The 17248-nt window shown below is 42.7% G+C and overlaps 1 protein-coding gene across 1 annotated transcript in view; it reads left to right on the top strand.

The window, feature by feature from the left end:
* Positions 1–17248, top strand: part of ATP10A (ATPase phospholipid transporting 10A (putative)) — a 158941-nt gene that overhangs the window by 85339 nt on the left and 56354 nt on the right. The window contains exon 3 of the mRNA XM_070943381.1: positions 13104–13189. Within this exon, the coding sequence (XP_070799482.1) occupies positions 13104–13189 (86 nt within the window). The remainder of the gene's footprint in view (positions 1–13103; positions 13190–17248) is intronic.

Raw genomic sequence — 17248 nt, 5'->3', positions numbered from 1 at the left:
GGATACTATTCCTTGTCCTCAGCTGTTTACGGAGGTCATCCAGCGCCCATAGGGCCTACTGGCCTCTTCGCCAACTCCAAACGGCCTGGACAAAAAGTTATACTGCTCAGCGCCTAATCTGCAGGAGATGCTACAACTGCCTTCCGTGGATGCGCCCGTGGCTCAACTTATGGCATCATCAGTTCTGACCAGTGACGCTGCGGACGGCTTACGTACTGAGGACAAGCGGGCGGAAGTTCTTCTCCGCAAGAATCATCAGGCGGCCGCCTGGGCTATCAGGGCTGCTACATCCTCGTCCTTTTTCAATCGCGCTTCCCTCATCTGGCTCCGCCAGTTGCAGGATCGCCTGCCCCAGGACGACAAGCGCTTACACCAGGATATTAATAAACTGGTTGCGGCAGCAGAATATTTGGTGGATGTGTCCCTGGACGCTGCCAAGTTCGCCTCGCGATCCGTCGTGGCCACCGTCGCTTCCCGCCGCCTCCTGTGGCTTCGACAATGGAGAGCGGACAATAAGTCAAAATGGCAGCTGGCTTCCGTCCCATTCAAAGGGGCGAGTCTTTTTGGCGAGGTGCTTGATTCCATCCTCATCGAGGATAAGGACAAGCGGAAAGTGATGCCGACTTCCTTCAGACGCGGGGATCGCCGTTATTCTTCATACCCTCAACAGCCGCCCTTTCGGGCAGAGTCCGGACCCAGCGGGTCCTACCAATACCGCCCGCCATCCCAGGGCCTCTACAGACCCCCCGACCGAGCCAACTTTCGTGACAGGGGCTGTCGCCAGTCTTCCTTCAAGAGGCCTTACAGGGGCTCCAACTCCCACCCCTACAGGAGGGGAAAGTGACTCCCTCTCTTTGGCTCCCATTGGCGGTCGTCTCCATCTTTTCCGGTCCCAATGGGAGCAGACCACGACAGACGCTTGGGTCCACCAAACTATTCGTCTCGGCCTCACCTTAGAATTCAGTTCCCTCCCTCCTCCCAGATTCATCACCTGCCCTGTCCCAGCGAATCCAATAAAACGGGACTTGATGGAGATGGAGATCCAACATCTCCTCAACATTCGGGCTATAGAGGCGGTCCCCCCGAGTCATCAAGGGACCGGCTTCTACTCCGTCTTTTTCCTGGTGGCCAAAAATTCCGGAGGATGGAGGGGAATTCTGGATTTAAAGGCGCTCAACAAATTCATAAAGTACCATCAATTCAAAATGCAGACGCTGCAGTCGATAATGGACTGTATTCGTACGGGAGACCTGATGACTTCCATCGATTTGAAAGAGGCCTACCTGCATATTCCCATTCGTGCAGCACATCATCGGTTCCTCAGGTTTACCTACAACAGTCTGCATTACCAATACCGGGCAATGCCATTTGGTCTGTCGTCGGCCCCACGGGTCTTTACGAAGGTGTTGGCAGCGGTAGCCGCCTCTCTCCGTCTGACCCCTATTCGGCTTTATTGTTACCTTGATGACATCCTCATCCTGTCGTCGTCGCCCGATCTTGCCATGAGGGATCTCGAGTTGGTGACATCTTCCCTTCGCTCACACGGCTTCACCCTGAACATCAAAAAAAGTCATCTCCATTCCACCACCCGGATTCTCCACCTGGGGGCGATCCTGGACTCTCAACTGGGCATGGTTTTTCTGTCGGAGGATCGTCGCCTCAGCATTTGTTCCTTGGTTCTCCAGATTTTGTCACTTCCCCGGGTGCCGTTGCTGCTTCTTTCGACTCTTCTAGGCAAAATGACATCCTGCCTCTTCATTGTACCTTGGGCCAGATTCCACTCCAGGCCTCTGCAATGGTACCTGCTACCATTTCAGAAGACACACCGAAGCAACTCCAAATCCCGAGTCCGGCTACCTCGGGCAGTTCGTGATTCCCTACGTTGGTGGATCTCGCCATCCGTGCTCTCCGGGTGTTTGTTCCAAAACCCTCCGCGAGTGACAGTGACCACAGACGCGAGCCTGCTGGGCTGGGGTGCCCACTTTCTAAACCAGGTCACACAGGGTCGCTGGTCTCCTGCAGAAGCAGCCAACGACATCAACTGGCTGGAGCTTCATGCGATCAGACTCGCGCTGTCTCATTTCCAGCCTCTCTTGGAAGACCAACACGTCCGCATCCTCACGGACAACGTGACGGCAAAAGCGCACGTAAATTGTGAGGGAGGAACACGCTCGGCTCCCCTGATGGCGGACGTGACGATGCTCCTGACTTGGGCGGAACTGCACACTCGGTCGTTGATGGCGGACCACATAGCCGGAACCGACAACCGCCATGCAGATTGGCTCAGCCGTCAGCAGATCGATCAGGCAGAGTGGCGACTCCATCCGTCCCTCTTTCAAGAGCTGTCCACCAGGTTCGGCCGCCCCATAATCGACCTGTTTGCCCACCCGACCAATGCACAACTTCCGAGATGTTTCTCCCGGTTCCACTGCCCCACAGCAGACGACACCGACGCCCTTCTCTGCCCCTGGCCACGGGGCCTTCTATATGCCTTTCCCCCCCTCCTGCTCCTGCCGAGGGTGATCCAGAAGATCCTTCTGGAACGAGCGGACGTCCTACTTGTCGCTCCCCATTGGCCGCGCAGGTCCTGGTTCACCGACCTGATGGACCCATCGGTGGCTCCTCCGTGGCGAATCCCGGACCACAGGATCTCTCTCAGCCAGGGGGTCATACTGCATCCAGAGCCTCAATGGTTGCAGTTGACCGTCTGGCACTTGAGTGGATCCTCCTGACGAAAGACAACTTGTCCAGGGAAGTTGTTTCCATTATCCAGGCCTCCAGGAGACCTTCCACCACCAGAATTTACAATGCCACTTGGTGCTCCTTCGCGTCCTGGTGCACCGCCAGACATTCTGATCCCACTTCTGCTTTGGTCTCTGACGTGTTGGAGTTTCTGCATGCTGGTTTCGACAAGGGCGTCGCGGCAAACACGCTCCGCAGGCATGTGGCTGCCCTGAACACGGTTCTTTCCACCGATTCGGATGTTCCTCTGTCTCACAATCGACGAATTAGATCCTTTCTAAGGGGCGCCTCTAATCTCCGCCCTCCATGTGTCCATCGATATCCTTCCTGGGATCTCCCACTGGTCCTCCAGGCCCTCACGGCCCCTCCTTTCGAGCCCTTGGGATCTATTGGTTTGCGTTTTCTGACACTCAAAGTCGTGTTCCTGATTGCGGTGACATCGGCCCGACGGATATCTGAGTTGGCCGCCCTGTCAGTTCGAAAGGATTTGTGTATTTTCCATTCTAATCGAGTCGTCCTCAGATTGGACCCCTCCTTTATCCCGAAAGTCAACTCGATTTTCCACCACACTCAGGAGCTGATCCTTCCCGATTTTTGCCCGGATCCCAGACACCCGTTAGAGGACCAATGGCACACCCTTGATGTTCGGAGGGCTCTACGTCGGTACATCAAGAGGACCTCGGTATTCCGTCGTTCTGAAGCTCTCTTTGTTTCATTTCTTTCGGCTTCTCTGGGCCAAAAGGTTTCGTCTACCATGATTGGACGATGGCTAAAAGCATGTATCTTCAAGGCTTACTCCGCGTCAGGCAAGCCCCCTCCAGGCAAAGTCCTTCCTCATTCCACCAGGAGTGCCTCCACATCAGCTGCGTGGGCGACTCAAGCCTCGGTTTCGGAAATTTGCAGAGCAGCCACCTGGACCACCTTGAACCCGTTCATTAGGCATTATAAGATTGATTCTTTTGCGGCTGCTGATGCGGCCTTTGGCCGACGTGTTCTACAATCGGTCGCTGCTCCAGTGCTTGCCCCGGACCTGTCTGATAACCCCCCCAATTAACTTGCTTGGATACATCCCACGCTTTGGATTCTCCAAGCAGTGCGCTGGAGAACGAACGTTGCTTACCTGAACGTTCCTTCTTGGCGCGCTGATGGAGAATCCAACCCTCCCTACCTTAAGGCTTCAGGTCCGGCGCTTTGATTGTGGACTACCGTCGTCTTCTTACCTGTTCTTCGTGAACTAAACTGACATCAGTCGAGCAGAAGGGGCGGAACCGAGGCAGAAAATTTAAAGTGATACACTCAGTCTCTGACAAGCTCAACGTGAACATTACCCACGCTTTGGATTCTCCATCAGCGCGCCGAGAAGCAACGTTCAGGTAAGCAACGTTCGTTTCATTTATTATTACAGCCATGAAAGGAACTTCCTATTACTTTTGCAGTGTGTAGGCTTCTTAAGAAGATGGCCTTTTTGCCTTGTGATTCGAGTATCCTGGATACAGAGGCATCTCTGTGACCCAAAATAATAGAATTCTATCTTTCTGATGCCCTCTTTTTGGCAGTTTCTTAACAAAGGGGAAATCTTTAATTGCAGCAGAATCCTGTAATGCTAATAAACATCATGACAAAGTGGAATGATTTTGTTCCTATTTTCTGTTTTAATGGGAGCTGGATGATTACCAAAAAGATTTTTAAGTGTGAGAGTATCATTTTTCTGCATTAATCTTTTCCTCATATACTCTAGAACAGGATATAGCTAGAAAAGATGCTCCCTGGTTAGGCTTCACAGACATTGTTACAGTTTTGTAACTCTAAAGCCGGTTGTGTCCACTCAGCACAAGCAGCGTGATGAAGTAAAAAGCCAGAAGCTTAATAAGAATATATATTTTTGTGGGTAGGTATTTTTGTTTGTTTGTTTTTGCTATTCTAAAAAATTGTGGCAATACTTTTATTTTTATATACTGTAGAGAACTGAGGATATAAATATTTTCCACCAGTCTCAGTTAAAGTTTTCAAAACACTATAAATCATTCTTATGATACTTGACTGGAGCAAGTAAAGAATCGACCAACCTTGCCGTTCTTTGCAGCATGGCTGACAAAATATTTCCAGCTCGTTGAAGACATTCCATGAGCAATTACTGTGGGTGGGGTGGCCAGAGAGCCTGCCAATATTTCCAAAAAACAGACTGATTCTTCTTTCATGAACCCTCTTCTCGAAGAAGTTTAGAAATATTTACTGCAAGTTGAGCACAAGGAGAGCAAATCATGTGTAGAGGGCATCTTGGGTGACAAAGAAGGAATACCAACCCCTCCCCTTCCATTGGAATGTTTTTGTGTGAAAAAGCCAAATTGTGTGGTATGTTAAAGACATGAATGTTGGAGCCAAAGCATTAATGCCAACACCTGATCCCATGATTAGTGAGTGATTGTACAAAGGAAAAAAGAAAATGAATGACTAAAAAAGGACGGATAAAGCAGTCTCTGAGTTGCATAATTTAGGGCTTTGCATTTATGTCTGTACAAATACAAACTAGGAAGTAATTACATATGCCCATATCATGTGAGAGCTTTTTCATTCTGATGGTTACATCAGGGTAATTGTTGAAGGTCAGTTTCAAGACTTCTTCCGGAAATGAAATAGCTTACTTTACAAAAAAAAAGAGGGTGGAATAATTGGACATATGTTCACTTATCTCATGAAGTTCCACTTACTGGTTTCTTTACTGGTTTCCTCCTTTTCCCTTTGAGTAGGAATGAGAGGTACTGAAGCATAAGCTTTGGCCTGGCTGCCTTGGTTCATCTGTTACTTCTCAGAGACAGCTGCAGTAATGGAATTAGTTCAATATGTTGGATTTTTTAACATATTAGTCAGGAGTTCTTTTTCCAGCATATAATCAATTGTGTCCAGCAGATCCTGGAATTCTTATTACTTGTTTGAATACATTGCCAAGGAAGACATACTGGCCAATTCCACGCATTTATTGCTGTCTTTTATAGTCAAACAAGGAATTTAGATTAGCCTTCTCAAAGCTGATGCCTTGTTGGTTGGAAATTCTAGAAGTTGTAATCAAAAAAAGATGTGTCAAGAACCAGCACTGGGAATAATAATGTAACATTAGTTCTTCAGGACAAGGTTGTATTTTCCTGGACCTCATAGATCAGCTGATCTTTCTTCTATCTTGTTATCCAAAATATGCAAGTATTGAAGTTAAAGGTAATAGCTGTCAGATTTTTCACCAAAACCTAGCTGTAAAGCTCAGCTGTCAAACATTTTATCTTTCGTTTGTATTTATTTATTTATTCAATTTGTACACTGTTTGATTCCTCTTAGGTGGAGATGTGCTTACCTGTCAGAAATTTTTCAGGTGGCATCAATTTTTCATTGCAGACAAGAAAGGGACTTCCCATGTGTATTCTGCAATTCAAAGAAGTATGTAAATGTATCATGGATTTCACTTTAGAGGTTGTCAAGGATCTTCAGTTTCAGTCCCCTGTTGTTTCCTTGTTGGATCTTTTTTCTTAATTTTTTTAACTATACCATCATCTGATCGCATGTGTCACCTTTTTTGAAATATTAGTTCATAGGACCAAAACCTTGGAAACCATCTCCTCCACTTTTGGTTTTTTAAGAAACAGCTATCAGTTCCCTGCAAAGTAGGGTGACATCTGCTTCCTTTTCCAGAGAAGTTAGTGTTGTGTGCCCCAAAATTGTAGGAGCACACAACACTAGCTTCTCTGGAAAAGGAAGCAGATGTCACCCTACTTTAGAGGTTTGCGCAGTATCCTGGGATCATGTGATCATCTTTTGTGAACTTCTGACAAGCAAAGTCAATAATGATGCCAGATTCACTTATTAACTGTGTTACTAATTTAACAACTGCAAGGATTCACTTAACTGTGGCAAGAAAAGTCATAAAATGGGATTCCCTTAACAAATTTCTGACGTAGCAACATAAATTCTAGGCTCAATGGTAGTCATAAATTGAGGACTGCCTGTATCACATCTCAAAAAGACTGTTGTTTGAGTTGATAGGCAGATAAATATGTGTTGCAAGAAAGGAAAAAAATAGTAAATCATTTCAGAATAATTATTTGTTTGAAGTGGGACCTGTGGGGCTGTAAATCCGATGTTATTTTATTCTCTTAGTCTTAGCCAACTTCTCTTTAGTAAAATCTTATCAACGTTCCTTCAGTTATTGAACAAGATCATTGAGTGAGTTAAACTTTTGTTTGCTGTTCTGGGATAGCAAATCACAAGCACAGAAGCAATTTGATCTCCGTGAGCTTATCTTCATGCTTGCAGAACAGTTGCAAAAAGCTCTTGTTTGTGCATTTGCTCACCCACTGATTAGTAAGAATTCCCATCAACAGTGTCGGAGTCTGTAAGTGAATGGCGCACGCTGCAGCTTTTTCCTTTCACAAAGGTGAAAATCAAATGTTTGTGTTTGGAGAAGGACTGGAATTCCTTTTCTCCAATGATTTTGGCAATTGAATTTCCTCCTTTGGATAGCAGCTAGTTGATGTGTTCTAGAATAACAAATATATCATAGCCAGAACTGGAGAAAAGTTCTTTTTGTTGCAAATAACTAAATAAATGACAATTCTAGATTTCTTTTTTAAAAAAGAAAAGTACATTCTGTCGTGCTGCTAAGTGAAATGGTGAAATTCCTGACAGTTTTTTGCTTCTCTGCATATCAAACTAATATATGTAAAAGATATATGTTCTTGGTCAGCATTTGTTCCTGGGTGAAAGAAAATATGTTCATAAATTTACAATTCGTGCAGAATTTAATATAGTTACTCTGAGCTGGGATGAACCTCGGTTTGCTGAGTTTAGCAGCTACAATGTGTTTTGTCTGATTAGCCTGCCCTTTAGCAGAGGATTTCTTCCTAAACATTGGTTAAAGCTATTAAGACATTACATTTTTGTTCCTTAAAAATCTACTGAATGAAAACTGAGAAGAAATAATGCAACCATTAATGTTATGTCTTGTCCTATCTTTTGATAGGGATAAAATCTTCATAAAATTGTAAATTGTGAACTTGGAATACCCAAAATATCATCTACTCCATCTTCCAACTCTGGATCTGCAATTTCCAGTAAGTGTAGGATAGCTCCGTGCTGGTGAACCTATGGCATGTGTGTCCGAAGTGGCACGTGGAGCCATGTCGCCTGGCACTCGTGCCGTCACCCGTTCCTCTTCTGGGTTTTTGGCACGCATGCACATATAACAATCAACTGGCATTTTTGCATGCAACAGTGCCGGAAACTTCAAGAACTGGTCTTCCGTTTTCCTGCGTGAGCATGCACACCAGCCAGCTGATCGTTGCATGCGCATGCGTGCCAGAAACCCGGAAGAGTAACTGGCTGAAACCAGAAAATCAGTAGCTAAAACCAGAAGTTCATTTTCGGGCACGCGCATGCACACTGGGCAGTTCCTCTTCTGGGTTGCAGCCCAGACACATGCGTGAGCGTGCGCGCTCCCTTTTCGGCACTCAGTGCCGAAAAGGTTCGCCATCACTAGGATAGCCATTCATTCACTAGATAAATAATTCAGATGGAGGCTTTAGCCAAAATCCGTTTCCCTACACACTTCCTATTATCTTCTTTCCCACTTGGCTTAAAACGATCAGCATTAGGAAAACACCGACTAACTTTCTCCCATGGAGACAAGTCAAAGCTGAATCATATGTCTATGCCAGGGAATTTCTATGGTAGACAAATAATTAACTCTACTATGATTGGAGAGATAATATAGATGCAATATCATCTTAAATCATGCACAATTATTCAAAATTCCTCTAATACATACATTTTCTAGTGGTTCAGGGTCAGATCTTTAGCTACCATTACAGTTTTTAAAATGGGAAAAGAAAGAAAGAAAGAAAGAAAGAAAGAAAGAAAGAAAGAAAGAAAGAAAGAAAGAAAGAAAGAAAGAAAGAAAGAAAGAAAGAAAGAAAGAAAGAAAGAAAGAAAGAAAGAAAGAAAGAAAGAAAGAAAGAAAGAAAGAAAGAAAGAAAGAAAGAAAGAAAGAAAGAAAGAAAGAAAGAAAGAAAGAAAGAAAGAAAGAAAGAAAGAAAGAAAGAAGAAAGAAAGAAAGAAAGAAAGAAAGTCCTCATAAGGTTGTTTCCTATTGCAAGATATTTTAGCCTTTTGAAGTATTGCACACAAAATAATGTAAGAAACGTTCATTACTGATTTGGTCAGTTTTATGTTGAGTGTTTCCAGAATGGAGTGGATTTCAAATTTTTAAAAAATGCTGGTGGGTCTCAAAATGAATTGATCATGGATACAGGGTATTTTCCCATTGTCATGTAGCCGTTTGCCTAGATCCAAAGGATTGTAATTACCAATTTGGACAGAACATTACAGGTCTTTTTTACAATTTATTTTGATCCTCTACAATCTTATTTGATAGTAAAAAATAATGTTCATGCAACTATGAACTCATGAGTTCCCATACTGTGAAGACCCACAGAGATGATCTTGGAGAAATTATGCAGACAAAATGTGTTTTAAGTCTAGGAAATGAAAAAAGTATTTTTTTTAAAAAAACCTCAAATTTACTCTGCCTTAACTCCTTGGGGCATAAGAAGCAGGGAAGGGAAAATACAATCAGGTTTTCAAGATTCTGTTACTTTAGCCTACATCAATAAAGCAGAATTGTAGCATCCTTGTGACATGAGTTCACTGTGGAGCTAAAAGGCTAACACCCATAATCTTAATGACTCTTTAGGACAGGGGTGGGGAACTATGGTCCCTTTATAACTGTGCACTTGTTATGTTTTGTTTATTGGACTTCTATACCGCCCTTCTCCCGAAGGTCTCAGGGCGGTGTACAGCCATATTAAAACACATATAAAATTTACAAAATTTAAAAACAATTTAAAATCGAATACATAAAAATTTGGCCCACAGATTAAAATTTGGCCCACAGAGAAGGCTCTCCCCCTGGGTGTCGCCAGTCAACTCTCAGAACTCCTGAACCAGCCAAGCAAACCCCTCAGTGAACTCATGCCAGCTCAGGAATTCTGGGAATTGAAGTCCATAAATCATAAAGGGACTCTAGCTCCCTACATCTGCTTTAGGAGATGACAGCCAGTTGTAACATGATATGAAAAGAATTATGTGAGACAAGCTTAAAAAAATAGAAGATAGTGAATCCACCAATTTAGCTGTTTCCACAAGAGATACTGTAGATTTACCCGATGTTTTGGTGGCATTTTTGTGTCGTACCAAAGTTAGAAATTAATTCTAGTTGGTAAGAAGAAAAAAACCTCTTGTTTGGAGCCCAAAGGAGAGCAAAGTCGGAGTAAGACAGACTTTTCTAAAGAAACATTTCATAACAGGCAGCTATTACTTAAGTAAAAATTATATAGTTCTGAACTGGCAGGCCATAGATATAAAAATATCAAAGTTTCTCTTACATCAGCAAAATGAGAAATTAATTGTGTTTATTTGTATCTGACCTTTATATGTTTTTAAAATAACTTGGGACACCAAACATATCCAGTACACCATAGTCCTATTTTTTCCACAACAACAACCCTGTGAGGAGGGTTACACTGAGAATGACTGCCCCAAAGTTATCCAACTGGCTTTCATGGCTAAGGCAAGACTAGAATTCATGGTCTCCCACTTTCTAGCCTGATGCATAGACAGTAATAGTGATGGAATACATATAGAAAAGCACCCAGGCATTGATTAGTGAAACTCAGAATATTGTCTTGCAGTGTTTGTCTTGCAAAATTGTTTACTGTACAAAGCAAGTGCAAAACAACTGCACATTGTAAGCATTTCAAAATAAACATATACCCACACACAAACTGATTTGCTGAAGATTCATAATTGGTGTTAGTATGTTGATATTTAAATGCCCACCTCTAATCAAAAAAGATATTTAGACTCTTGTGAAGGCATGCTAGTAAAGCCTGAAAATAGGAAGTAAATGTTTGTCATAGACATAGAAGCCAAATCCCAGCTTAATTAGCCTAATTAGCTAGGGAATGAAGAAGAATTTTAAATGTTAATTGGGAAAAAATCATTCTACGATATATGTATAACTTACAATATAAAGTTAATGTACCTGAGTTAGCACAAAGCAGTTGGGAAGTACTAATTATGTTTTTCAGAAAGCTTCTGTTAGCATTCTTTGAATTAATGGTGCATTGATATATCTGGTACCAGATTCCATTGCAGCTTTCTTTGAATTTAAATGTTTGGAGGCTGTTATTGCCAAATGTTGGTATTTTCAGTCTTCCTCATTTTCTTTGACAGTCCAGTTTTAGTTTGAGTGTGATTTCAAAGATGTCAAACAAGATTTCTGTCAGAACAGGTGCATACTTCGAAAAATATACAATACTGAGTCCTTGCTTCTATTATGTAATATATAAAATGGCTGCATGTGGTATTCTACTAGTGTACTTTGTGGGAAAATATAAATTATTTGTGTGTTTTTTAGAATTGTATACTTCCTCTGTGTAAAAGGCAAAATGGTTTACTACTGGGCCTTCTCCCTTGGGATCTCATGTTGCAAAATGTCTTAGCAAGTCAGTACTAGATGTTTAATAAATGTGTACCTCTAATGAAAAGGCTATCCTATGAAAGGCAATGAACTTATAAATAATCCTAAACAAATTTAATTCCCAAGATATTTAGTAGTTTTATTCTGTTTTTCACATAGCTTGTTTTTCATGGAAAAGCATGAGAAAACAGCAGTACTGGCTCTGGCTGCAGGCCTGTTAAATCTAGCTATTTGTCCACAGGAGGCTGACAAACAGACTTTGATAGTAAACGTTATCAGCCTAATATGTTGGAAATCCAGAAAGGCCGTTTTGAGTTATTAAGCTAACATTGTTTCTTGGTCAGTTACTATCTTTCAGCCTAACCTATCCCCCCCATGCCCCTGGTTGCTGTTATGTGTATACATTGTGTCTCCCATGCATTCTGCCATGAACTCCAGAATATATTGAAATACCACAATAATAATTGGAGGTAGTAATAACAGCAGTAGTGTACCAATAATAGTAAAGCTATTATGGATAATATTGCCGCTAATGGACTACTCCCTGTAATAGCAATAGCACTTAGACTTATATACAGCTTCACAGTGCTTTACAGCCCTCTCTAAGGGGTTTACAAATTCAGTATATTGCCCCCAACAATCTGGCTCCTCATTTTACCTACCTCGGAAGGATGGAAAGCTGAGTCAATCTTGAGCCTGGTGAGATTTGAACTGCCAAATTGCAGGCAGCCAGTAGTCAGCAGACGTAGCCTGCAGTACTGCATTCTAACCACTGCACCACCACGGCAGTCTTGTTTTCAAACTTTTTTTTCAAGCTGTTTGTATTTTCACTTCTGTTGCGTAATAGTGAGACACAAGAATGTGAATTAAGTTTTTTTTAACCTGATCCAACAGGGTGGAACCAGGGATGGGTTCTACTTACCTTTACTACCAGTTTGCAACGGGATCGCACGCGCGTGCTCGCTTTGCTCGCATGCATGCCTTGCTTCTGCGCATGCGCAGATCGCAAATGACAACATCCGGGATGGTGGGCGGGGCCTCTCACTGGTTTTACTACCGGTTCTTGCGAATCGGTCCGAACCAGGGGCAACCCACCACTGGGTGGAACCAAGAAAAAAGAACTGTGCATGATGGATCCATTATCAGATATTGTGAGACTGTTTCTTTTTTGAATAAACATAGAATAAATAATCTAGTCCCAAATTGATTATTATTAATTAATTAATCTTCTTTGAGCAGCTAGTGTATAAAGCAGGATCCTTTTTCTTAAACTTCCCCCTCATAAAACTGATTTTTTTTAAAAAAAAATCCATCTTTTACTTTGGTTGGAAAAGTGAGGCAGGAGCAGAAATTAATACTGGAAGCCAGTATTGCCTGCGTTTTTCCCTCTTAATTATTGCACTTTTTTGCTGATTGTGATATCTTTTTGGTCTGTTGCCATTAACTTAATAAATAAATACATAAAGGAAATCACCATTCTGGAAGTACAAATAATGGAAGCTTGGGCATATCTACAACTAACTTTTGAGTCTCAGATAAGCCTACAGTATCTGCTCTAGAATAACTCATCTTCCTTAGCCGCCACTTCCATCCTAGAAAGCATGCAGTCAAAGTGTAGCAAACAGGCTACAGATAGGGTTCTCATATTCGTTCAAGCTCCCAGTGATATAACTGGATACCAAAGTAGACATTGGTTATTCTTTTTGAGAACTTGTGAATCTCAACTGGGCTCCGCAGTAAGACAAATAGAGATATAGATTCCTCAAACTAGCAATCACACTTGTCATCTGTGGATGACACTGACATATAAAATAATCCTCATTATTTAATTTTATTGCAGGATTCTGAATTTGATCCCATGAAATTTGCCAGCACCATTGAATGTGAAGAACCCAATAATGATATACGCAGGTTTCGAGGCTTCATGTGAGTATAATTTATGATTTCATCTGTAGTTTTGATTCACTTTAAGGTGGAATTTCCCTACTATAATACTGTACAGCGTTGGATATTCTTTAAAATAGCTATTAAAACCTGTTTGCTAATTTAAATGAAATAATTAAATTTTTACAATCCCCCCAATTATAATGTATCTTAGTGTTTCATTGCTAAGAAAGGATCCAAATAATAATACAGAATGACAGAGTTAGAAGGTATCTTGAAGGTCTTCTAGTCCACCTCCTGCTCAGGCAGGAAATCCTATACCATTTCAGACAAATAGTTGTCTAATCTCCTCTTAAAAATTTCCAGTGTTGGTGCACCCACAGCTTCTGGAGGCAATTTGTTCCACTGATTAATTGTTCTAACTGTCAGGACATTTCTCTTTAGTTTTAGATTGCTTCTCTCCTTGATTGGTTTCCATCCCTTGCTTCTTGTCTTGCTTTCAGGTGCTTTGGAGAATAGATTGATTCCCCCTCTTCTTTGTTGCAGCCCCTTAGATATTGGAACACTGCTATTACCTCTATGAGTGATAGCAGTGATGTAAGAACTTAATAATGATTGGCTGAGTACTTTTAATTATCTGTAAATATGAAGAACGATTTGGATTTGGCTAGTCTACAGAAAAGAAGGACTAGGGGTGACATGATAGCAAAATTCTAGCCTTTGAGGGGCTGCCACAAAGAAAAAGGGTCAATTTATTTTCCAAAGCACCAGAGGGCAGGACAAGAAACAATGGATGGAAACTAATCAAGGAGAGATGCAATCTGGAATTGTAAGGAGAAACCTCCTAATAGAAGAATTAACCAGTGGAACAGCTTGCCTTCAAAAGTTGTGGGTGCTTCATCACTGGAGTCATTTGTCTGAAATAGTATAGGACAGTGATGGCTAAACTTTTTGCCATCGCGTGCCAAAAACGGGGAAAGTGCAGGGTGGTCGCGCATGTGTGTACCCACTCCCATAATTCAATGTACCCCACACATGCACGTGCAACCCCCCACCTGCTCCCACCGCTTTTGGCACGCAATGGTACGGTGGGCCCATTAGGCCTGGGGAGGACGAAAACAGCCTTCCCCACCCCTCTGGAGGTCCTCCAGAGGCTGGAAACGGACCATTTCCCAACTTCTGGTGGGCTCTGAAGGTCTGTTTTTTTGCCCTCCCCAGGCTTCAGAGGCTTTCTAGGAGCTGGGGAAGGCAAAAAAAGGCCTCCCCCACCATTGGAGGCCCTCCAGAGGCCAAAACCAGCCCATTTCCTGACTTCCGGTGGGCCCAGAAGGCCCGAAAACCAGCTGGCTGGCGCACACATGGATGCTGGAGCTGAGCTAGGACAACACTCACATGCCCACAGATATGGCTCTGTGTGCCACCTGTGGCACGCGTGCCATAGGTTCGCCATCATGGGTATAGGGTTTCCTGCTTGAGCAGGGGGTTGGACTAGAAGACGTCCAAGGTCCCTTCCAGCTCTATTCTGATTGATAATCAGTTTTCTATTTTAATATCTCTTTTATTCTCTTTATCTTCTAAGACTCTTGCTTATATAACTTTCATGGTTAAAAGGAAGCACATCCTGTGAACACAATGCTACAGTATCTGCCATCTCTGAACGAAGTAACAAAAAGTATAGGGGCAAAACCCACCCTATGCCAGTCAAGCATTTAAGACATAGAGGTCACAACCAGCAGCCTGTTTCTTCAGTTTCACAAGCTACCATGAGATTTTAGGCAATGATTTCTGCTTCTGTAAACATTGTTTTGAGTGATAAATTGTTCCGGTACCTATAAACTTTAAGGATTATTGAACCTTGCAAATCGTTAGGTGAGATAAAAAGCCTTTAGCAGACCAATATAAAAACCCATTAGTAAGAGACTTGTTCTACAATCTTATCCTTTCTTTCTTTTTCTTACCATTATATTTTTTATGATTACATTTTCTTGGGGGAAAGGCAAGACTTTATAAGAACACACAATACTGTGAGGGGAAAATAGGGGGTTTTTTTTAAGCAGCAGTACATTGAATTCTTTAAAACGAAATGAATTATGATCTGCTGCAATATGTGATGCATCATCAGTTTGGCTGTTGTTCCCAAGGGATGTCTTAATAAATAAGGCTGACTTCTCTAGCATCAGAGTGGCTTTCTATCATTTTCCTTGATCCATATGATTGTCAGAAAACTATTGCCCTCTTCAGGTTACTTAGTTCTAAGCTATGTTCTGTGGCCTCGTATAGCTCCCAAAGGATCTATTCTAAAGGTCTTCACCAAATTTCAGCAGCAAACAGAGATTTTCAGTGGTTCACATTTTGCTGGTTTCCCAAAAAGAACTATGAAAATGTCCTCACAAAACCTCAACAAAAGAGTGTCCCTATCAGTTCAAATGAAGTCAGTGTTTCTTAGCTATGCTGTTTGCTTCCAAACTCTACTATAGCTAGCCAATATTCTGTAAATGTTGATTGTGATTCTGTTAACGATACACAATTTGATATGATTCAGAAGGACCTCCTTCTAACACAGCAGTTCTTAACCACAAAAGTAGCCACGTCTTTTTATATTTCAGACTCATACAGAAGTCTCAAAAAGGCACTCTGCTTTAATGAACAGGGGAGAAGAACTGCAGCCCAACAAGTCCTAATTTTTAGTCTGCATTAGTCTGTATTTGTTAGGAGTTAACTCTTTACATTGCTTTGAGCTTTCTTTTATGTTTATCTAACAAGGTCTTTCAAATATTTAAATATTATTTAAAGTAATACATAAATCCGAGATGGCAAACCTATGGCACGCGTGCCACAGGTGGCACGCAGAGCCATATCTGTGGGCACGTGAGTGTTGTCCTAGCTCAGCTCCAGCATCCATGTGTGCGCCAGCCAGCTGGTTTTCGGACCTTCCGGGCCCACCGGAAGTCAGGAAACAGGCTATTTCTGGCCTCCGGAGGACCTCCGTGTGGGGGGGGAAGCCTTTTTTGCCTTCCCCAGGCTCCTAGAAAGTGTCTGGAGCCTGGGCAAAAAATGGACCTTCCGAGCCCACCAGAAGTCGGGAAATGGTCCATTTCCAACCTCCGGAGGGCCTCCAGGGGGGTGGGGAAGGTTGTTTTCGTCCTCCCCAGGCTCCAAGAAAACATCTGGAGCCTGGGGAGGGCGAAAAATGGGCCTACTGGGTCCACCGTACCATTACATGCCAAAAGCGGTGAGAGCAGGTGGGGGGGGGCGCACGCGCATGTGTGGAGCATATTGAATTATGGGTGTGGGCACACACGTGCGCGACCATCCTGCGCTTTCCCCACTTTTGGCACGCGACGGCAAAAGGGTTAGCCATCATTGCCCTATACTATTTCAGACATATGATTCCAGTGATGAAGCACCCACAACTTCTGAAGGCAAGCTGTTCCACTGGTTAATTCTTCTATTAGGAGGTTTCTCCTTACAATTCCAGATTGCATCTCTCCTTGATTAGTTTCCATCCATTGTTTCTTGTCCTGCCCTCTGGTGCTTTGGAAAATAAATTGACCCTTTTTCTTTGTGGCAGCCCCTCAAAGGCTAGAATTTTGCTATCATGTCACCCCTAGTCCTTCTTTTCTGTAGACTAGCCAAATCCAAATCGTTCTTCATATTTACAGATAATTAAAAGTACTCAGCCAATCATTATTAAGTTCTTACATCACTGCTATCACTCATAGAGGTAATAGCAGTGTTCCAATATCTAAGGGGCTGCAACAAAGAAGAGGGGGAATCAATCTATTCTCCAAAGCACCTGAAAGCAAGACAAGAAGCAAGGGATGGAAACCAATCAAGGAGAGAAGCAATCTAAAACTAAAGAGAAATGTCCTGACAGTTAGAACAATTAATCAGTGGAACAAATTGCCTCCAGAAGCTGTGGGTGCACCAACACTGGAAATTTTTAAGAGGAGATTAGACAACTATTTGTCTGAAATGGTATAGGATTTCCTGCCTGAGCAGGGGGTGGACTAGAAGACCTTCAAGATACCTTCTAACTCTGTCATTCTGTATTATTTGGATCCTTTCTTAGCAATGAAACACTAAGATACATTATAATTG

The sequence above is a fragment of the Pituophis catenifer genome, unplaced genomic scaffold (assembly GCF_029215685.1).
Source record: "Pituophis catenifer annectens isolate HBS135680 unplaced genomic scaffold, rPitCat1.0.hap2 SCAF_4, whole genome shotgun sequence".
NCBI lineage: Eukaryota > Metazoa > Chordata > Lepidosauria > Squamata > Colubridae > Pituophis > Pituophis catenifer.
Note: the sequence above shows the minus strand (reverse complement) of the source record. Positions and strands in the feature narration are given on the sequence as shown.